Source organism: Peromyscus californicus, unplaced genomic scaffold (genome assembly GCF_007827085.1).
Source record: "Peromyscus californicus insignis strain IS unplaced genomic scaffold, ASM782708v3 Scaffold_9__1_contigs__length_137607984, whole genome shotgun sequence".
Classification (NCBI taxonomy): Eukaryota; Metazoa; Chordata; class Mammalia; order Rodentia; family Cricetidae; genus Peromyscus; species Peromyscus californicus.
The window spans coordinates 108,456,994-108,479,857 of NW_026294617.1; the positions used below are offsets into that span (position 1 = coordinate 108,456,994).

At 47.1% G+C, this 22,864-nt stretch overlaps 1 protein-coding gene across 4 annotated transcripts in view; it reads left to right on the plus strand.

Annotated features, from left to right (window-relative positions):
- Window positions 1–22,864, plus strand: part of Lef1 (lymphoid enhancer binding factor 1) — a 112,638-nt gene that overhangs the window by 53,368 nt on the left and 36,406 nt on the right. For all 4 annotated transcript variants that reach the window (XM_052731070.1, XM_052731069.1, XM_052731072.1 and 1 more), the window contains exon 4: window positions 22,227–22,359. In XM_052731070.1, the coding sequence (XP_052587030.1) occupies window positions 22,227–22,359 (133 nt within the window). The remainder of the gene's footprint in view (window positions 1–22,226; window positions 22,360–22,864) is intronic.

Below are 22,864 nucleotides of genomic sequence, written 5' to 3' on the forward strand. Positions count from 1 at the left end.
GTGTTAGCAACCAGACAAGCAAGAAGCTTCTGTGCCGTCCCTGAGACATAGGCCCAGGAAGGAAGAACAAGGAGGAACTTCTTGACAGGTCCTCTGCGTGGTCATGTGGGGGCCACCGTGCCCCTGACACACGGTGTGCCTGCCATCTGTGGGTTGTGTTTTGGTTATGTGTAATTCCAATTGCAGCCTGCTCAGGTTCCCTTGTTATCAAGGCTTGTAAAATTACAAGGTTCAGAGAGTCAATATGTGTTCATAATCTTGCATTTCTGCCTACAAATGCAAGAAAACAAGCCTTCTTTTTAGTCCAATTCCATTTTTATCCTTTTAGTTTTTTTTAGATTCAGCTCTAATTTGTATAAACTTAAAATCCACTTACAGCTTACAATTCAGTGGGTGTCAGTCATTACCATGTGCACGGTTGGGCATTTGTCAAAACCATCTAATTTCAGAACATTTCCGTCAGCCAGCCCCAGTGCCTGCCTCCTCTCAGGTGGTGATGGCCTTTCATTGTTTTTCCACGGATTAGCTAGTTCTGTGCATTTACATAAAGGAGGTTGTACAATATGTGCCTTTTAAAATCTGGTCTATTTCACTTAACATGTTTTCAAGTTCATCAACTGTATGTCAGCACTTATTTTTATGGCTGAATAATATTCCTTTGCGTGTGTATCCCACAGTTGGTTTATGTATCAGTCTGTAGGTCTTTAGGGTTGTTTCCACTTTTTGGCTTTTATATGTAGTGCTGCATATGAATATTTATGCATAACTATTTGTGTGAATAAATGCTTTCGGCTCTCTTGGATCTTAGGAATAAAATTGTTGGGCAATGCAGTTCATGTTTAACTTTTTGAGGAACTGTGAAACAGTTTTCTGTCTGTTTTGGATACTTTTAAAGCTTTAAACATAAGCCAATTAAAAAAATAAAGCGAGGGAGGGATTGAGCAAGCATGTTTCTTTAGAGAAAGCACAATTAAACGGACCATTAGCGGAAGGAAAAACAAGTCATGTTAAAGAGGAGAATCTTTACCGTTGGCTTACAGCATGTTTACATTTAAAGACTGAGACTGGATATAAATGTTTTGAAGACACATTCCGATTCTGGTGACAGAAAGGTTGAATCGTTTTTAAAAACTAACGGTTACAAAGTTGACCAGGAACCTTGAGCACCGCTTCAGTTGAAAGCCTCAACAGCGGTCATTCTTAGCATGAACTGGACAATCAGGGAAGGCAGAGAGTTCCTCAATGGTGCTGCTTTGTTTGATGGGTAGGACTTTTCTGAACAGAACAGTCCTTGATGTTACTGGCGAGCTTGGCTCAAGCATGGGACTTGTGAGTGATTTGTTGAATGGTGACCCTAGTGGCTAGTATGTTCAGATGACCCTGCACGGCCACTTCTGGGCCATAGACACAGATGGTAGTGGCGCGTCAGAGGCCTCTGAGGCTCTGTGCCCCTGCAGCTGTCCTAGGGAGACCCTTGTGCTTGAGAGGGGCTGCTGTCCCTGGATGACAGGCAGCAGGCTCTGCCATGGATTGGTGAGACAGAAGCAGGGTTAGTCCAGCCCCATGCTCTCTGTGGGATTTTAGATTCAGAGCTTTCTTCTCTAAAACATGGGGCTACTAACACCTTCTTTACTGAGAAATTGTGAAATCCAAATGAGATTTTTTTATCTTTTTTTTTTTTTTTTTGGTTTTTCGAGACAGGGTTTCTCTGTGTAGCTTTGCGCCTTTCCTGGAACTCGCTTTGTAGCCCAGGCTGGCCTCGAACTCACAGAGATCCGCCTGGCTCTGCCTCCCAAGTGCTGGGATTAAAGGCGTGCGCCACCACCGCCCGGCGAGATTTTTTATCTTTTTATCCCAGACAGGGAACCAACGACAGACCAAAGTAATGATTCCCAACAGAGTGCAACTTGCCAAAAAGAGTGTGTTGGGGCTACTTATAGGAGTGTGGGTGAGAGGTCACTTACAGGAACATGAATGACTCAAAGCTGCAGCACCAAAAGTGACCCCAACCTGGCTGAGGCTCACAAAAGCAGCATCCCTGCTCCCTGTGGCTCTCTGCACAACTTGGAGGTTGCAAAGAGGGTGGGAGTATCAGTTCTGTAGCTGTCTTTATTGTTTATATAAAATTGGGAAGGGAGGGGCTTATGAGTCCTGTAATCACCGGGATTTCTGAGACTTGTAAGTTGTGTATTTCCAGAGTCTAGTGTCTCCTTCTGGGATGGCATGCGCATATTTCTGAAGGTTGTACATCTGAAGGTGTTGTAGTTCCTTTCTAGTTTTTGGTCCAAGTTTTTGTGCAGCCTTTCCTTGGAATGGCTATTTTGTTGACTGTGGTTTTAGATTTCTGGGACAGGATCTCACTCTTAGCCCTTAAAAATGAAGGACTCAAATCAAACCTCCAGACTAGATTTCCAGAATGTGATGGGGGACTCCTCCTCCACAGTTACTTCTAGAAGCCTCATGCTCTGCAAGCATTCAAGTCATGGAGTTTATAGCCTGCACCTCGGCTCCACCGTCTGAGCCCTGATGGGTGCCAGCTCCCAGCCCCTCGCCTGGGTCTGGGAAGTTCAGCTCCCCTGAGCCACAGACCTGTCAGCTGGGTCTGTGGGAGGTTAGGTTTGGCAGGGATCTGAGTAGACTCGGGGTACAGGAGTGCTCGGGGAGCCCTGTCTGAGGCGTGGCCCTTGTTGGAATTCTGACAGGATGGAGACATCTCATCTGTCGTTCCCATCCCTCGATGGTCCCTCAACCTTCAAGATAAACAGAACCTTACTGGTTTGTCTACCGGAAGAAATGGGGTTTTTCATTTTAATGACAATGGAAATAATTTGACGATAATTGAAACATGGCTCCCAGTGTCTTATGTTGCTCTGTAAACTCCATTAGGCTCCTTTAGATTACCGGAACTCACTGCCATCAAGTCATGGCCCACCTGGTGGCACTGATCTCTTAAAAGCACTTTCTTAATGTTCCCAGTTCTAAAGCCATTCCTCACCAAAAGCATGCTTTCTCCCTTTCCGGGCCGCTTCTGGGTGTGGGGACAAACTACAGAATATTAGAGAATTGGAACTCAGAGCTTTTCAGCTGATGATCACCGGGCCGCTGGAGCTAGAAAGGGCACGGGAGACAGGACAGGGCGAGCACGGGAGACAGGACAGGGCGAGCACGGGAGACAGGACAGGGCGAGCACGGGAGACAGGACAGGGCGAGCACGGGAGACAGGACAGGGCGAGCACGGGAGACAGGACAGGGCGAGCACGGGAGACAGGACAGGGAGAGCATGGGAGACAGGACAGGGGCATCCATGTTACCGTCTGTTGACCCCAGGATTTCAGCCTTCACCAGCTGTAGCCACAAACATGACATTGTTGCACTCAAGGTCTTGCCTATCTGCTTTTTCTCAGTGCATTTCTGTTCTGCAAGCTGGTGTATTCTTGGGTTATCTCGTGTTTGTTGCTCTCCCAGTATTTAAAATGTTTCTACATTCTGCTTAAACTTATGTGGCTGGTCATCCCTTCAAGCACCTTTAAAATACTGGCATTCAGATGGACCAGCTGACACGTAGTAATGGCACAGCTTGAGGTGTATAGACAGACCCCATTGTGCCATAGAAAACCCGTTCTCCCACAAAGTTGTCTTGATGAGAAAGCAGAGATCTCCTGTAGGCCGACAGTCGGCAGTAAGGCACGGTGACTGACGGGAGCCCACAAAGACGTTAAATTCACTTGGTATTCACTGAAGCCATACACGTTGACTCTAGTTAAATGTTCTCAATGTGGGAAGGGACCGCAATGGCTTCCGGTAGGCCTTAAGTGGAGTGGATACCATATTGGCGTGGTGCTTTCGCACTCTTGCAATGTGCTTTCTGTGTGTGATCTCACCTGATCCTAACACAAACCCAGCGCAGGGAAAGCATTCCCCTCACTCAGCAGAGAAGCTGAAGCGCAGGAGAGTAGGACGCCCTTGCTGGAGACTGCACACAGTAGCAGGCAGGACCAAGAGCGACACCCCGGTTCTTGACCTTCAAATCCAGTTAGTGGCCCCGGAACCTCCAGTCCTGGCCACAGATGGATTTGCTCTTCTGTCTCTGTCTCCAGAATACAGGCCTGGAGAGTTTCAAAGCTCCCTAAGCCTGGAGAGAGCACTTACTCTTTGGGTCAGCGTGCAGCGAAGCAGCAGCCTTTCAGCTCTCGCTTCCTCGCTCGCATTCTCTAGCCAAGGCCAGCCTACAAGCCTTTGGCCTGGGCAGCTGCTCTGATGCACTGCCCCCAGGCTTAACGTCCCAGCCATCAGTTCAGTACCCAAGCGAAATAGTCTCAGTTTTGCATTTTCTGAAACATTTCTTTCTGTATTATGTACACAGTGTTCTGCCTGCACATATCCCTGCAGCCAGAAGAGGGCGCCAGATCTCATTACAGATGGAAGTGAGCCACCATGTGGTTGCTGGGAATTGAACTCAGGACCTCTGGAAGAGCAGCCAGTGCTCTTAACCTCTGAGCCATCTCTCCAGCCCTCAGTTTTGCATTTTTGTGTAAAACTCATTTCCTTCTCTTCATATGTAGCATATACGAGTATGTGTGTGTGTGTGTGTGTGTGTGTGTGTGTGTGTGTGTGTGTGTTTGCATGCATATGAGTGCATGTGTGTGTAGATACACATGTGGCGGTCAGAGTTGATATCAAGGGTCTCTCTCGGTTGTTCTCCACCTCGCCTTTTGACAGAAGGTCTCTCACTGGACCTGGAACTCACTGACGTGGCCAGGCTAGCTGGCCAATGAGCCACCCATGTGTCTCCATCCCTCCAGCACCTGCAGATACTGCTTTCTTCGTGCGTGCTGTGCATTGTACTCAGGCCCCTGACACCCTGGTGAGCACTTAACCAACCGATTCATCTCCAAAGTTCCAACAACCCTTATTTCTATGAATAACATATATATATTTTACTGAGCTGGAGATCAGGCTCAGCTGTTACTCAGTGGTTAAGGGCACTGGCCACTCTTCCAGAGGATCCAGGTTCTGTTTCAGCACTCACATGGCAGGTCACAAGTGTCTGTAACTCAAGTTCCAAGGGTCTATGACACTCACTTCTGGCCTCTGTGTGGTACACAGATATACATACAGACAAAATTTCCATGTGTGTGCACACATTCATATGTGTATGATGTATGTGGGAGGGCACATGTACGTGTGTATGGTGGTAGTGTGTGTGTGTAGGGGAGAAGGGCACACACATGGCACAGCGTGCTCATGAAGGTCAAAGGGCAACCCTCAGGAGTCTGTTCTTCCTCCATGGTTCTGGGATCTACCTTGGACTGCACAGGCTTTTTCAACCTCTGAGCTGTCTTCCGGGCCCTCTACCATACATCACATGCTTTTCACTGTGTGTGGTCTACGCTCTTCTCATTGTGGTGCGTGGGAGCCTCCACCTGTCCAGTACCTCAGCCTCAGTGCTGGTAGGCCCAGCAGCAGGGGTGAGCCTTGGCAGAGGAACGAGTGACCGGAGACCACATCCCCTGCAGCTGAGAGTGGGCATTCTAGGTCTTGGCAAATGACCATTTTTTGTGATTCTCTGTTCTTGAATAGTTTAGACAAAGGTCACAATTTTATTCCTGTTACTTGTCACCAAGAGAAACAAGTATTGAAAAAGAGTTGTTACATAAGTGCCATAGTGAAGGATTTGGTGTTCACCAAGCGATCAGCTCCTGGGAAGGGCATTTTCCATGTTCTCCAATTCCCAGAGTGCAGATAATCCTGCTGTGACCGGTTCCATCCTGCACAATAACAGGCTCTTAAAATCCTGGAAGTCCAGCAGTCAGCTGCCTTGCACTAGAACAAGCCAACAGTGTCTCCAGGACACCACTGTATATTCAGGGCTGTGTAGATTGCCCTGAAGAAAGGTCCACCGACCAGGCCTCAAATGTTGCTCTGAGTTCCCCACATGCACGCCTAAAAATGATGGCAATTCAAAGGGACCAAGGAAGGACGTTTCCCATTGACGCTAAGTGACAGAAGATGGAGCTTGACTGATTCTGTAGTCACAGAAGTGTGGTATCCTTTTTAACAGCACACAATTAGTAAATCTTGTCACCTTTACTGCTGTAGGATTTTGTGTGTAGAAAATAGAAAGATCCTGTTTCCTGAAAATATCGAAATAGAATTGGAAGTCTTTTTAGAGGTGTATATATAGTATATGCATATATATGTGTATACATATTTTTTTAGGAGAGTGTCTTGGCTTGACTTCTTTGGGCATTTAAAATGACTCAGAATGTGCAGAATTATGTAGAACCCCAGCATTGGAGTCTACTTTGTCCGTTTGAAGTTTTCAGCCTCAATTTCTTACTCATTTCACGATTTTGTTTTTTAAATCCAAAACCAAAGGTGCTTTTCCCTTGACTCATAAGCGCACCCTGAAAGTAGTGACGTCACAGCATCGTTTTCATTCAAGGTAAACTGCCTTTTTTCCCAGGTAGAGTGGGTGGTGTGAATGGGAAGGAGCTTTCAATCTTTCCCTGAAGTGTGTTTCAGCCTAGCTGAGGAGGCTCCACAGGATGTAACATTCGTTCATGGGGATCGTTCAGAACGATGCAAGACTGCTTCCGTGTGGTAGGTTGCTTTCATAATGCGTAGTGGATGTTATCTAGCTTTATGCTGCTTGTTACATAATTAACTTTTTTTTTTTCTGAACTGGCTCTTAGAAGAGGACTTGAAATCCAAGTTTAGATTGACGTCGCCAGGCTCCCTCCCCCCTCTCTCCCCATCTCCGAACAGCCTCTCCTTCCTTACCTTTTCAATTTTGTAGATTTTTCTTTTGTTGTTTGTGTGTGTGTTTTGAGACAAAAATCATCCTGTGAAGCCCAGCGTGGCCTCAAACTCTCAGGCCTTCCTCCTCAGCCGCCAAGTGTTTGGGTCACAGGCATGTGATGCCAGGTCCTGCTGATTTTCAGTTCCTTATCCATAATTTTCCTTTTCCATAAAAAAGGAACCTAGAGGGCTGGAGAGATGGCTCAGAGGTTAAGAGCACTGACTGCTCTTCCAGAGGTCCTGAGTTCAATTCCCAGCAACCACATGGTGACTCACAACCATCTGTAATGAGATCTGGCGCCCTCTTCTGTATACATAATAAATAAATAAATCTTAAAAAAAAAAAAAAGAACCTAGAAAATAGTTATGTAACTACTTTAAATGCTATTAATTAATTTATTTTTTGTGTATGAGCGCTTTGCCTGCATGGACGTATGTGTACCATGTGCATTCAGTGCCCAGAGGCCAGAAGAAGGGGTAGCTAATCTGGAACTGAAGTTATACACGGTTGTGAGCTGCCATGTGAGGGCTGAGAAGCGAATCCTGAGAAGCGAACCCAGGTCCTCTGTAAGAGCAGCAAGTGCTCTTAACCACAGAGCCGTCTCTCCAGCCCCCATATTACTACTTTATTCTTATTATTTTTTATTCTTCTCTCACATATTACATCCCAACTGTAGTTTCCCCTGCCTCCCTCTCCTCCCAGGCCCTCCCCTCACCTCCCCTCTCCCCCAGATCCACTCCTCCTCTGATTCCCTTCAGAAAAGAGCAGGCCTCCTGAGGATATCAACCGAACATGGTCTAGGAGTTGCAGTAGGACTAGGCACCTCCCCTGGTAGTAAGGCTGGGCAAGGCCACCCAGTGGGAGGAAAGGAGTCTCAAGAGCAGGCAAGAGAGCCAGAGCCAGCCCCCACTCCCACTGTGAGGAGTCCCACCAGGACACCGAACTACACAACCATAACGTAACTGGAGATCATGAGACACACAGACTTAGACCCTTTCCTGTCTCATGGAACGAAAATGCAAGTTACACAGTGTATTTGTCATTTTTAATTGTCCCATAACCAGACCAAAAGAGTAACAGCAAACAAGTAAAAACTGATTTTAATCATGATATTATTTAATACAGTATATTAAAAAGTGCGGCTGAGTGCGTGGCTCAGTGACGGAGCATTTGCCTGGCATGGGTGAGTCTCTGTTTAATCTCAGCACTGCTACCCCGAAAAGATTTTTTTTTTAAGAGAAGAAGAAAATTGTAACATCAATGCTGTTTGAAATCCAGTGTGTATTTTACACAAGCAGACCCTCTCACCTTGTACTGGCTGCAGGCCTCAAGCCCTAGCCAGTGATTTAACGGTAGCACAGGTCTGTAGGAATGCCTCCATGCTGGCCTTCCAAGGTCAGCAACACATCTGAATGGTCGTAGAAAATGTCTTATGTTTCCCTGTGTCAGCTCATAGATAACACTTTTTTTGTGCTAGACCTTCTAATAAAAATAATTTGTGTGTTTTTCCCCCCTTTTGATTGCCAAAAGCCTCTTCAGCAACTTCTCTGCAAAAAATAAGGACCCCCTCAGACTTTGACTGGACTCTTGCTACGTGTGGGCACCTAGGTATAAGCAGGGGCGGCTTGAGAGGCAGAGCATTGAGCAGTCCTGGAGGCTCCATTACACTTTCTTCCATAAGCATCGCTCCTGTCGAGGGCTCACACCTGACTTTACGACATAAGCCAATTAAAGTAAAGCAAGTACTTTTTCTAGTTACCTCAAGTGGGAAGGATCCTTTTCACTGTGACATAACTAGGTGTAAGTCTGCTGGCTTCGCCCCTGTGGAATTTCGCACCACGCATCTGCAGTCCATCTGGGAGCTGTGGGATTTCTCTGGCCTTGACCATGTGCCAGCTCCAGCTGGCCGCCTCGCCCCAGGGGTTCTATAGTTCTCGCTCAGGCTTGGAGCATTCTTTCTTTCCCTGTGGATATCCCGAATGCCATACAGAGGTCTTCCACCCTCTAAAAGTGAGACTCAGGGAAGAGGACTGTAGACTCTGTCTGGGTCAGCCATCCTTGGATGGTAGAGGGAGAGATTTTTAAACTGGGAACAGGAAAACTGGCTGATCTCCTCAGGACTGATGAGCCTCAGAGAACTTGACATAATTTGCTGTAATCATGCCCCCTCTACCCTGGAGCAGTGCCCTTTAGGTCCGGCATCCTGCCCTTCCCCCGTTGCCCAGCATCATTATGCGGTGTGATCGGTGGATTGCAAGGGAAAACACAGCCCACTCACTCACTGCCTTTGCTCACTGAGCGCTGCATGGGACCCAGAGGAGTTCTTGATCCAGATTGCGCCCCCAACCCATCTCTGACTAGTTTATCTTATCATTTCCTCCCCACCCCCGGTCTGCTGTATTCATTCCTTTCTGTTGCTGTGACGAAACACCATACCCAGTATCAACTTGGCGAGGAAAGGACTTATTTGGCTTACACATTACAGTGGGTCACCGTGGAAAGCCGAGAAGCTGAAGGAGAGGCAGTGGAGACCTGTTCAGCTTGCTCCCTTGTACTGCCCAGGACTGCTGGCTGGGACTCACGGTGACTGGGCCTTCCCACATCACTCGTTAATCAGGAAAATGCCCCGCAGGCTAGTCTGATGGAGGCAATTCCTCAACTGAGTGTCTAGCCTAGGTGACTCTGGTTTGTGTCACGTTGACAGAAACTAACCAGTGCTCCTCCAAATACTGCTGTCACCAAGCTGACTAGATTGGAGCGTGCCGGTACTAATTAGTTACTGTGCAGTGAAGAGCTAAGCACTTTGCTCCTGGGATATGAGAGCGTTTTTTAATCGGGACCACGGCACATTCTGTCCCCCCACTAACCCCTAATTAAACCGTGCCCCCCCCATTCCAATCCATAGATCTGTGATTAAATGTGGTTTCTAGTGTCCACGATCCAGAAAGTGCAGTGACCATTTGATATCTTTCTGTACTCTGAACATCCACGGTGGACAGGTCTCTACACACAGGCACCTCTAGGTCCCCAGGCCTCTTCCAGCTGCTGGTCCTGTTGATCTTGCCTCCTAAGACGCCAGCCAGCCTTTCACCCATGACGCTTCCTCCCTTTTCTGGCCTCAGAATTAGCCACTGTATCACCTTAGTTATAGTGCATTGCCTCTAACACAGGAAATCTCAGGTCTGTTTTGGGTTCTTTGGCTGCTTATCTTGACTGACTCTGGTTCCCTTCATGAAAAATAGTGGTGCACTCAGATCACTAGGGGTGTGTCAAAGGCTGTGCAAGCAGTCAGATGATGACGTCACAGTGTCACACCATTAAACGCCATTCTCATGCCTCCCTGGTCTTCCCTGTTACTAGGCTTCACCCCAGTCTCTCTGTTTACAGACTCCAGTGACTGAGAACAGTGGCTCCCCTTTTGGGCTCCCAGCATGAGTGTTTTTCCCCCTTGGTGATCTCCCACTTTCCCCAGTGACTGGTTCGTGGGAGTGGACTAGAGCAGATGTGATCCCAGCAAAGCTTAGTCCTCCTGAGCCTGGGTTTCCTTATCTGTGACATGACAAATAACTGGGGTGAATGGCCTTCCACTTTGTATTTGTGGGGGCACTTATAATAGAGATAGGGACACTTCGTTAAGAAAAAAAAGTCAATGAAGGCACTCCCAAGAGTGGAAGTGGACTAGGGAGCTGGGGGGACAGACAGGCAGAGGAACACCTCAGCATGAGTTCTGATCCTCTCCAGGTCATGTGCATAGCCCGTCCTCTCCAGAGTCTGTGTGTCATGGGCTTTTCTCACACATGCTCTGCTGGCTGTGGCCCAGTCGAGGACGGGTTCCCAGTCTCTCTCTGTCAGCTGACTTCTCTCCTGTGTTAATCTTGATGCCCCTCTCTCTGTGCATCTCTGTGCTCCCGCCACTGACCCCACTGAGACCCTAACTCACAGAAATCCTTTGGGGAAGCTGAAGGTTGACGCTGGTGATGGAGACAACATGCTCCCTGCCTGAGAGGGACCGCAAGACGCTTTTCCTCCTTTATTGGTCCGAGAGAAGTCTTTGGCTTTGGATTACCTGTAATGGGATTTGGCAGCATCATGAGGCATTTGGTCTGAAATCTTTACACATCCTTGAAGACTAAATTTTACAGGCTTGAAAATACAAGGTCTAAGCAAGAGTAACATGATTACATCAACCACCGAGCCCAAGAAGGGAAGAGGCAGGAAAGCCACGGCCATGCTTGGTCCAGGAAAGGCAGCCTTTGGTAGCTTGTAAGGAGGGGTCAGTTCTTAGACTGCTATATGATTACTGTAATACAGTAAGGATGGAGCAAGACGCAATAAAGAACTAGTTTAAGGCGGAAATCCAATGGTAGAATGAAGTGTGAGGTCACACCCACTAAACACAATACTCCCTAAGGAAAAGTAAGGAAAACTTAAACCTTGTCTCACTCATCCAGCAGCCTTTTAACTCCTCCTCTCCCCTCCCCTCCCCTCCCCTCCCCTCCCCTCCCCTCCCCTCCCCTCCCCTCCCCTCCCCTCTCTCCTCCCCCTCCCCCCCTCCTCTTTCCTGTCCTCTCCCCTCCCCCTTCCCCTGCCCCTCCTCCTCCTCTCTCTCCACCCCCTCTCTTGAAGTGGCAGCACACTTGTGTGTCTTTCCAATCACCCCAGGAGTCAGACCATGTAAGTTAAAGCTTCAGCTCCGACCTAACCTTTCCTAAAAGGCGGTTTGTACACCCATGCCAATATGCCCTCCTCCTTGCGTGTTCCTTCAGCTCTGACCTTGCAGTTTGTGTGGAAGGCACCCTCCCCCACAGTTCTGCCTGATTTCCCGGATGTGGGAGGAAGGACGGGCATGCACATCCTACCTCTTGTTCCCTCTTTCTGAGGTATGGCTCTGGTGAGGATGAGTAGCTCACACTTGAAGCTACAGCCTCTGTGTGAACAAAGAAACACAAAAATGAGGTGACCTCCGAACTTTATAATCAGAATAATCACAGCAGCGAATGGGGTGTGACGGCTCTTCGTTTTTATCTGCAAAGGCACCAGGGGAAAGTGGGAAACTGATGTTCCCTCTACGTGTGTTTGCGTGTGTGGGTGTACATGTGTGCACGTGCGTGGTCTCCTTGACTGCTCTCCACCTATGTATGTATTATGTATGTATGTATTATGTATGTATGTACTAAGGCAGAGCCCCCAGATCTGGCTAGCTAGCTGGCTTGCTCCGAGGATCCTGTCTCTGTCTTCTGCTTGCTGGATTACAGGCAGGCCACCACACCCACCAGCATTTACCTGCTTGCTTGTGGGGGGATCCGAGCTGGAGTCCCCATGCTTGAGAGCAGGTGCTCTATCCACTGAGCAGGCTCCCTGGCGGGCTTTGCATTGGTCTTAGTGTGGCTGCCCTTTCCTTCATCCTCCTCTACCTGACACCAGAAAACAAGTGACCAGAGTGACCTGGGAGAGTCACGTGAGCCCTTTGGAAAAGCATGGAGGTTTCTCGGCTGGTCATGGAAAAGGAAGTTAAGAGACTGAAAAACCTGAGTGATTTTGACACACCATTGCCGGCTTTATGATGGAGAGGACCACTTGTCAAGAAATGTGGGTGTTTCTCTGCAAACATCCCCAAGAAGGTGGGATGGGAAAGAAATGGGAATATCGACAGGGAGCTGTTGACCTTGTGCTTCCCTGAGCTGAGAACCTGATCAGACTGGCCCAAAGCCCTGCTCCTTGGAAACTGCAGATGGATGATGGTGTTGTAATATTTCATGCCACAACAGAAAAAGAATAAAGGCAGAAGTCCTTGTCTGTAATATAAAGGTATGAATTAACTCTTCCTTAGAAGGGGTTGACTTGACAGTGTTGAAGGCCTGTTCAGACAACCACGTGATATCGATATGGACAGTGCTGGGCTTGCCGGGTCCTGAGTTCAACGCTAAGGATAAAACCACAGAGTTACAACCTCTTTCTGGTGAGAGAAAACAGCTACACAGACACATAGCAACAGCACAAGGGAGCAGAGGTACAAAGTGTCATTTCCCTATCCAAAACTATCCCAGAGATGGAAGCCATGAAGTGATTGCTTCCCGAAGTCACCTGAGTAATGCCTGGCACCCAGCTGGCGTGCATCGCCTGCACACGTTTCTTCACTACAGACGTCAGTTCCCAAAGTGTGCTCTAAACTCAAGGATCCATGGGTCAAAACAGTTCTCAGGGCAACAGGAAACCTTCTTTGTCTCCATTGCCGTGTGGGCATTTGCACGACACTCGTGCTGCAAAAGCAAGGTTGGATAAAACAGCTGGTGATGACATGGCTAGTCGCTGCATTCGGCACTGTGCTGCCAGAAAGGTCGATTGTCACTGATATCCTTCGAAAGTCATTTAAAATGATCAACTTGATTAACCTTTGACCTCCAAGCATGTAATTGAAAGGCAGCTGTGGTTCTTCCAACACTGGTGTCTGACAGATGTTGTCTCACAAATGAGCAGACTGCATCTGTCATGTGATGCAAAAATAGTTGACATAATTTACTGCCAGTGATTAAGAAAAAAAAAAACTCAAGCTTTCAAAGAAAAACTAGAATTTTTGAAAATTGTTGCACACTACTGTGAGCTTGGTGTCTCTTCTCAGTCCTTAAAGCTTTTGATGGGATCATGAATGAATGGGGTTTTCACACTGTTGTAATAGGCTTTCTTTGGGGCCACCGACCAGCTCCCGGATCATGACATGGAGACTTATTGTTAGTTATGAATGCTCAGCCTTATCTTATGCTCGTTTCTTGCTAGCTCTTACAACTTATTTTAACCTGTTTCTCTTCATCTGTGTTTTGCCTCGGGGCTTTTTACCTTTCTTTCATTCGGTATGTCTTACTCCATGTCTGACTGTCTGTCTGCTGCTTGGCTGACTGGCCATGGGCATCTCCCTCTCTTTCTCTCTCATTCTCTTCTCTCTTCTCTCTCTTTGCTCACCAGCCCCGCCTATCCTTCTACTGTCTAGCTATTGGCCATTCAGCTTTTTATTAGACCAATCAGGTGCCTTAAGCAGGCAAGGTGAAACAGCAACACATCTTTACATAATTAAATGCAACATAAACAAATGTAACGCATCTTTACATAGTTAAGCAATTGCAGCATAAACAGATGCATTATACCTTTACATAGTTAAGTAATATTCTGCAACATAAACAAATGTAATGCATCTCTACATAGTTAAATTAATATTCCACAACACTATGTAAAGAAATGTTTCAGCCCAGTGAACTCTTCAGATGTTTTCACTTTCCAAATGACCATTGCACCATATTACAAAGTCACACGTGGGTAAGTTCAGAACGTGTGTAAGAGGAAGACGCTACATTGTCACAGGTAGTGATGGACATTGTGACTAACCACCAAGAAAGTCTCTGCCACCTGTCAGGTTTTGATCTAGTATCAGAGAAAGAAATCCACGATTGTCTGGGAAAAAAAAAGGTCTAGAATAATTTCTTTTGCAGGAGTGTACCTGTGAGGTTGGACTGAAATGTGGCATATCACAGTGGAGATTTGCGTGTAAAAACACAAGGATGAAAATTCATGTCTTCTATTAAGGCAGACACTAAAGAGAGGGACAAAATATGTAAACAATGCCACTCTTCGAATTCTTACTTAAAGGAAGTTTTTTATATAAAATGCTTTATCTGATAGGTTTGCCATCTTAAGATGAGTTAAAATTTTTTAGGTTTTTATTGTAATTTTTAACGTGATGAATGTTTCTTGATAAATCTGCATAAACAAAGATTTGTTAGCATCTTGTGGTTTTTTAAGAATGTAAAGGTTACCTGGAGTAAAACAGTTTGAAACTGGCTGTAAACTAAATATAGATGGGATCTTCTGTGTTAGCTGCTGCTCTGATAGAGAAATTACAGCAAATGCAGTGACCAGCTGCGCGTGCCTGCGTGCAACAGCAGTGAGACTGAGACCAGAATGATAGGATTGTTTCAGGTTGCAGGCACAGGGCGCCATTGGTCCTGAAGGATCGGGAGGTACTTCAACAAGCAGTAACCAGAGGAAAATTCTTGAAACTTAGGTACAAATTAAAAGTATTTTAGAGCAGGAAAGGAGAATCTGTTGTGACAATTCACCTGGAAGAAAAAAAAAAAAAAAGCATTGGTCAGAGCAGGGTGCCTCAGGGATGTGTGGGTGAAGTTTGGAGCATCTAGATTCATTTACAGGCCCTTTTTTCATATCCACTCCACAGAGCACCCTCTGAACAGATGTGGCAGGACCTGAGCTCAATGCTTTATTTGTGTTGCTTGTTAATCCTCAGTGCAACCCCGTGAGCTGATATCCATCCGTTTTGCAAATGAGGAAACAGATTCTGGGAAACTAAGTGGATTACCAAGTATAAGAACCGACTCACACTTGCCCGCCAGGATTTGAATTCTGCCCCAGTGCCTGCATGTCTGAATATTAAACTGTATTGATACTGGTGGCTGACAGTTGACAACCAGAGGGTGCCAGGACTACCTGGTTTTGATTCTTTGGTATACAAGCTGTAGACTTTGGAGTCACACCAATTTGGACTCAGATTCTGTCTCTCAACTTAACTTTCAGTGTAATCTCACATAAATTGTCTTCTCAGAACTTTGGTATTCTCTGTGAAACAGAATCTTAGCATCTAGTATGAGGCTGGCTTGGGATCAAGTAATAGACTGTGTGCTGTCACCACCCGATGATGGCTTGGAGAATCATGAGTACTCCGTTTTTTTGGTTTTTGGTTTTTGGTTTTTCTTTGTCTTAAAGCAGCTTACCCACTAGTCTGTTGGAGATCTGCTGGTAGCAGCAGCCTTCTCCAGGCCGCCATTTGTTCCTGTCGGGGGGTGTTGTTATTAAAATCCGATGCTTGCATGATGTACGGCGGGCTGCTCTCACCTGGCTGGCAGCTTGGAACAGAGGTGGGGGAAGGAGCCGAAAACCCGCAGTCTGGGGTAGGAAGACCAAGGGTTTGGGTATCAAACCAACCCCAGTGCAGCTCATCTGTCCACTAATTACTACTTAGCTCTGTGTTCAAAAGGACTCGGGCCCTTCATCTGTAAACTCGGGGTAATGATAGCCACTTGGGCGGAGACGTGCCAGAGCACATCCGAAAGCATTCCTGTAACGACAGGCGCTTTCAGGGCACCCGGTCCATGTTCCTTGCTTCCTCTCCGAAAAAGCCTCCATAGCTTGATGGTGAAGGTCTCTAGAAGACCGCTTTGCTCCAGACCTAGGTGTGAGGAGTGGTGAGGTCTGGGGCTCCCTCCTCACCTGAAAGAAGCTGCTGTCTCATGGTGATGATGCTCTCGGATGTGAAAGCCACACCGGACCTGGGCCCAGTGCCTAGCTTTGGAGGAGGGTCAAGAGTATTTTGGACAGAACACAAACTAGTTGACGAGGAACTCAGTGTGTCCTGCTCATGGGTTAGTGTCAGAAGGGACGAGAAGACAGTGAAGTCACACAGCTGCATTTAGGGAGTACCAGACTTCTTTGGAGTGTAATCAAAAGTAAAATCCCACCATGAGGGTTGGGGCCAGGTGCCATTTCTCACCTTGGTAAGCTGGTAGAGTGTTTATTCACGTTTCCCTGCATTCGAATCATAATTGAGAACACCACTGATAAAATGCACAGGCTATTGTAATAACATGCACCCGCTTTGAGCAAGGTTAGATCCCAAGCTGAAATCTGGAAATGGACTACCAGGTGGACCCGCCACTCACCCAGTCCTCCCACTTCCCAGCAGGCCCAGGGCCTCAGCCGGGAGGGAGGTGAACCACAGTCAGTCCTTCCCAGAACCACATCATCAGGGGATGACGACTTTCAGGGCACCCCAGTGCCAGCCAGTGGTGAGTGGGTCACTTCTGGGAACCCGGCTTTGGAGATGGCTCTCAGATCCCTAAGTGGCACCCACTTCATATCCACAGGAGGTGTGGGTTTTATTGGCTGTGATGCCAGCGCGGTTCCTACCTGCAGGGTCCCGCCTGGGCGGCAGCCAGCCACCCTGCCTTGGGATGTTTTCCAGCTGTGGAGAGAAAGGTGGCTGTTGAGCCTCTGCCGCTCTGACCACCTCTGCTGAGGTGCCTCTTTGTCTGAGGCAATTCCTGGGCCCGGGACAGAGACCACAGAGTCATCACAGAGATGTCACACGCCGTCAGCTATGACCAGGATGGTCAGCTCAGAGTCCAAGGCCACGTCATATGCTGGAAACACAACTTGGCTTCCAGAGCCAGACTTCGTGCACTTTGCCGCACTGGCTACATGCCCACGGGAGAGTTGTTGAGTGCCTCCATGTAGTTGCCTAATCTGTAAGGTGGGGGGGGGACTAATCTCACCTGCCTCAGAAGGGCTTGCGGACAGAGAGCTAGCCAGTGGACAGTAAGCACTTGAGCAGCATTAGTTGCCGCTACCGTTAGGCTCCACATGCCAGAATGGCCCAGCGGCGGGCCTTTCAAGCTCGGGGCAATGCTTCCCGCCATTTTTCTAAACAGCCATGTGCAAGCGCTGAGCACGGGCAGGACAGCTGTTTCGCAGCCCCCTCCCCTGTGTGTTTCTGTCCTTCTTCTAGTACCCGCTGTCCCGTCCCATTCCTTTCCCTTTGCTCCCCCACTGGGTGTATTTAGGATCAGTTTTTGGCCTCACTCTGCCACCTCCTGCCTTGTGGGCTTAAGGAGGTTACTAAACATCTCCAAGCAATAGACTGGGATGACGGGGAGCTTCCAGAGTGTCTCAGAAAGATGGAGTGATTGTGCATCCCGGCCATCAGGGATAACAAAGTTAGGAGCACATATTGGGAATATCTGCTGAGTCTCTACTGGAAAGTAAGGTTCACCTAACTGTGCCCATGAATGAAGAAGAAGCAACCGCCACCCTTGCCCTCCCTCACAGCGGACTTACATGGGGTAAAGTACTGTGTGCACAGTACCCAACAAAGAGAGGGTGCTGAAGGGTCATTTGATTTCCCTGCAGCTTGGAGCCTGTGTAGGAGGCGTCCCCGGGGCCTACTGCCACTGTGTTTGCTGGAGCTGAGCGCTGGGCTGGCTGGGCTGGCTGGGCTGTCCCCTCGGTATTGCCAGTGGTCCTGGCTTCACTGCCCACCCTCTGGTGACCTCTGCTTCTCTTTCCCGCCTCTTAAGAGGCCAGGACTGTAATTGTTCTTTAGCTTTCTTGCAACTTTACCATGATGCAAAGGCCCAGGACTAGACCTACGCTGCCTCCACCATTGTCCACTCCACATCATGTGATGCTTGCGTTTCAGATCTAGCTTATTTCTGTTTTTTAAACGTGTGGTTCGTCTCCAGCACACACTCCCCATGATAGTGGCTGTCCCCACCTCCAGGCCCCTACAACATAAGTTGTACGATAGTAGAGACCACATCTGCGTTATCAGTGCTATAATGGTACTTGGGAAATTTTCAGACACTTAATAAGTGGGCACACCTGCACCCACATACATGTGTCACGCCTATAATGTTCCTGTGAGATAGACTTAGGTAGTGGTATTATAAATCTTCCCAGAAAATACACCGGGCCCTTTGGAGATGAGAAGAGCAGACTTCAGAATGGTTAAATTCGTTTTCTGTCTCAGAATTTAACCCAAGTGGCAGGGCCCACATCCTGACAGTGTTGGTGTTCATTATGTCACACATTTAGGACCGAGCACAGCAGGCCAATGGCAGGCAGCTTCTGCATAGCTCGAATCCACATCGCTTCGTTTGTACACATCGTGGAAACGGTCCTCGGGAGGCCTTAGAATTCTGCTCACACATAGTATTGAGATTTCATGTGACTTTTATTTTTGGCCACAAAAAGGGACGTAATCCACGCTGCCGTTAACGCTCCTACCGGGGGCCGCTTGTGCTATCCATCTCGCAAAATATAAGACAAGGCCAGAGCTTAAATTAAAATCCTTAGCCTCTTATCTCCTTCCCACAGGAAAGCAAATCTGTGTTGAAAACCGTAAAATTAAGAGGAGAGCAAGGATAGCATAATTTAGCAAAAATTCATGGCACCAGAGCCTGAGCTGTATGGCTGGAGGGACAGGTCAGACATTAAGGAACGCCGCCTGCCAATGCAAGTTCCTAAGGGTGGTGCTCTGGAGACAAGAAAGGCATGCAAAGTAGAGAGATCCTTCCCGAAGATCTCTGCAGCGCTGGCGATAACAACCCTAAGAAAATATCTTTGTTGATTAGTTGGCAATTACACTTCTTTTGAGACTTTTCCATCTGAGAGTCAGAGTAGTCATTCCAAACTAGAGTTGAAATGTGTTCGTTTTCAAGTTTGGGAAGCAAAGAGGTTTTTTTGTTATACTGCTTTAAAAAATAGTTTGATTTTTGTCCCTACCCAGCCTGCCTTCTCTAGCATTCTGAATTCCTTGTATTTCAGAGACCCTCTTACATGTTTAGTAAATAACATCATTAACACTTGAACAGCATTAAAGTCTTTTTAAGCCTTTTGCACATTTATATGCATAGATGTTTGTGTTAATATATGTAGAGAAAAATTGTGTGGCTTTGATAATGGTGCTCTATTTAATACATGCCAAGGGCTAGATGAGCCATGCGAAGGTGGCCATTAGAGAGGACCTGGTAATTATCAAGCAGAAGCATAATTGCCCAGCAATCTACAGAGATACTTTTCTTAAGGGTTGTTATGGTAAGCACTGTAGAAATCCTATCATTGTCCAAAAAAAAGTGTGACTTTTTGCCTTTTCTGTTCTTGGCCACATGAGTTTCGTTTGGGTGGTAGTTGTATAATGACAATGTAAAGAGCATGAAGCATCACCAGGCTTATTGTTGGTAATTTTGCGTTCAGTCAGATACTTCTGGTGCTTAATTGGTAAAAGGCATCAAATTCAAAGTGTGTACCGTAAGTGTAGCCCCATATGAAAGTGTGTTGTGGAATCCCTCGGCCATAGGGATGTGGCCGTACATTTGAACAGTTCACATCGGGACACACGTCAGCCCACTTCCTCGATTTCTCTTTAATATGATTATTTACGTCTTGAGAAACTCATTTGACATTAATCTTAGCCTGGCATAGCACAGTAAAATGTCACTAGTTCAAACTAATTACGGTGAAGGCATGCCTGAGCTAGTGAGTTCGTTATGCTCTCTTCCTCTGAACTCTTGTGTTGCTCATCATTGTACAGTTTCTAGCCGCACATCCTCCTGGGGATGCTTTAATTAGTAGATGCTTAAAAATTAGAGCTACCTTTTACATGTGTGTGATTGTGTTACAGTCCCTTTCTTTAGGGGAATGGGGAGGGGTTTTTTGTTTGTTTTTTTTTTTTTTTTACTTTCATTGTTGGTATTTGTGAATAAAATTGTACACGCTTACCATATGTAACATGGTTTGAAGTGGAATGGGTAAATCCAGTTAATTAACATATGAATTACTTTATGAAGGTTAACTCACCAGGTTTTCAAGAAGACAGTGTATTAGGTAAGGGACATGGTGGCACATACTGCTAACTCTGACACTGGGGAGCCTGATGCAAGAGACTCCACATAGTCAGTCCTTCCTTCCCTCCTCTCCTATCCTCCGTCTGTCCTCCCCTTCTTCCTCTTCGTGTACACACACACACACACACACACACACACACACACACACACACACACACACACGTGCGCACGCACAAATACATTATATTATTAACTAGCTAAAGTTTCTTTTAAAATGGTCATCCTAATGTTCAGCCTGTTTGAAGTCATTACCCTACTGATTTATTTAGTAAGCACTTTCTTGAACACAGCAAACTTCGTTTGTTTGTTTTTGAGATGCATCTTACTATGTAACCCTGGCTGGCCTGGAAGTTGCTCTGTAGACCAGACTGGTTTAAACTCACAGAGACCCACCTGCCTCTGCCTCCCCAAGGCTGGGATAAAAGACATGACCCAGGACACCTGGCTAGGGGGGACGGATGACTTTTAAGTTTGCCACAATCAAAATGATCACAGATTTTATAAATGCCATGCAAATCTGAATCCTTTTTAAAAAAATGTACTGTTATATTGTTTGTGGCTTACAAATTCAATAAAACTTGTTTGTAAGTTGGATCTGGTGATGTAAGCTACCTGGGAGACTGAAACAGGAAGATTGTCATGAGTTCAAACCCAGACAGGGTAACTTTCTGAAGCCCTGTCTCAGAATTTAAACAGCTGTTGGCCAGCATGTGCAAAGCCCTAGTTGGATCCCCAGTACAAAAGAACAAAGTTTCCTTGTAGAACACACACACACACACACACACACACACACACACACACACACACACTCACACACGGTACGCACAGTATAGTTGGTTGGTTTGTCTGCATGCCTGTGCAGGTGCACTTGCCTCCACAGGCGCACACTGGGTCAATGTTGGGGGGTCTTCTGTCACTCCCAATCTCATCTTTGAGACAAAGCTTTTCAGTGAACATGGAGCTCATCATTTTTGGCTGGACTGGCTGGCTAGCGGCCCTTCAATCTGGTTGTCTCCTTTCCCCCAATGCCAGAATAGCAGGCGCGCTCTACCACACTGGGGTTTTTATGACGAGCCAAACTCAGGAGGACGTCATGCTTACCCAGCAAGCAGCTTGGCCCACTGAGCCGTCTCCCCAGCCCTGATATTGTTCATTTGTTTGTTTTTAAAATGAGGTCTTCTCTGTAGCCCAGGCTAGCCTCCTACACTCGTTCCTTCCTTTTGAGTGCTAGGGTTACAGGCACGAGCCTTAGCGCCCTGCTGAAGTATGTGAAAATGTGCAATGTTAGCAATTTAAAGTGTTCTTTCAGACTGTTACTTTTATGTTGCGGAATTAAACACGAGAATGTGGATGCTCGTGGAAGCCAGAGGAGCATCAGACGACTGTGTAGCAGCTAAAGCAAATGGTCATATCAGACAAAGCTGCAAGACGTGAAAACAAACGTTGTGGGAGCTTGGTTCTGAAAGATGTGCTAAGGCGTCACCGACTTGTAAATTGCAAGTCTCTGCCGACGAAGCCGTTTAAGTCGGCAATATTTAATTGCTAATTTGTTCAAAGGACAGTTTTTTATTGAATGGTCTTTTACAGCTAGACATAGGCAATGCGTGGAGAGCTTGTAGATCACGACTCTGCTCTAGCAGCTCGTTATCAAACAGAAAGTAAGGAGGGCAGGAAAAGGAAGTGTAAACGTGTGTGTCCAGAGGTTCGGGTCGTGCGAGGCACGGTGAAGTCAGATAACCTCTGCAGGCCACTGGCGAGGTCACCATCACCATCAGCCTCTTTGTGGCATATTCTTGTACTTAAGACTGTTTGCCATAGAAATGCTGGCAGCTGGTCAGGACTACATGGCTCTTGTGCTCCCTTAATAACTGCCAACTGCTCCCGTGTGACCTTTTCTCTTGGGGAGAGGAGACGCAAGTCGGGAGGCCGTACTAACGATTGGCCTTGTGGTTCCTTTGCAGTCCAATAAAGTGCCGGTGGTGCAACCATCTCATGCCGTCCACCCCCTCACCCCCCTTATCACCTACAGTGACGAGCACTTTTCTCCAGGATCACACCCGTCACACATCCCATCAGACGTCAACCCCAAGCAAGGTAAGCACGTCCGGCCTGCCCAGGCCTCTTGCTGATGAAGCAACCGTGTCTCCTGAGCCCTGGTGCTCATTCCAGGTATTCAGGTGTCTCTGCCCAGTGTGAGTCAGAAATGCACTTGAAGACGCATGCAGCTGGTTGGCAGTTCTTCAGAAATCCATGAAAATGTGTTGTTGCTTTGATTTTTCACTAAAAGAAAACAACCCAAATCAAAAACAAAAAAAACCAGAAGTGGAACACCATCATGTTCCCGGTGACAGATCTGGAAAGCCTCTGATCCACAGTACAAACCAGTAGGGGTACAAACAGACGAAAGCGCCATTGGCTGCCATGCGTTCACTGAAGTATCCACAGGGGTATTTTTTCAAGCCCTCCTCCTCATGCCCACTGAATATTCGAGCCCCAAACTTAATCAGTTTTCTCTATCATTTATCGTTTATCATAAAGTGTGGCCATAACCCTTGCAGTTCTAGAAGGAACAGCACAGCTAGCCAGGATTTCTCTTTCC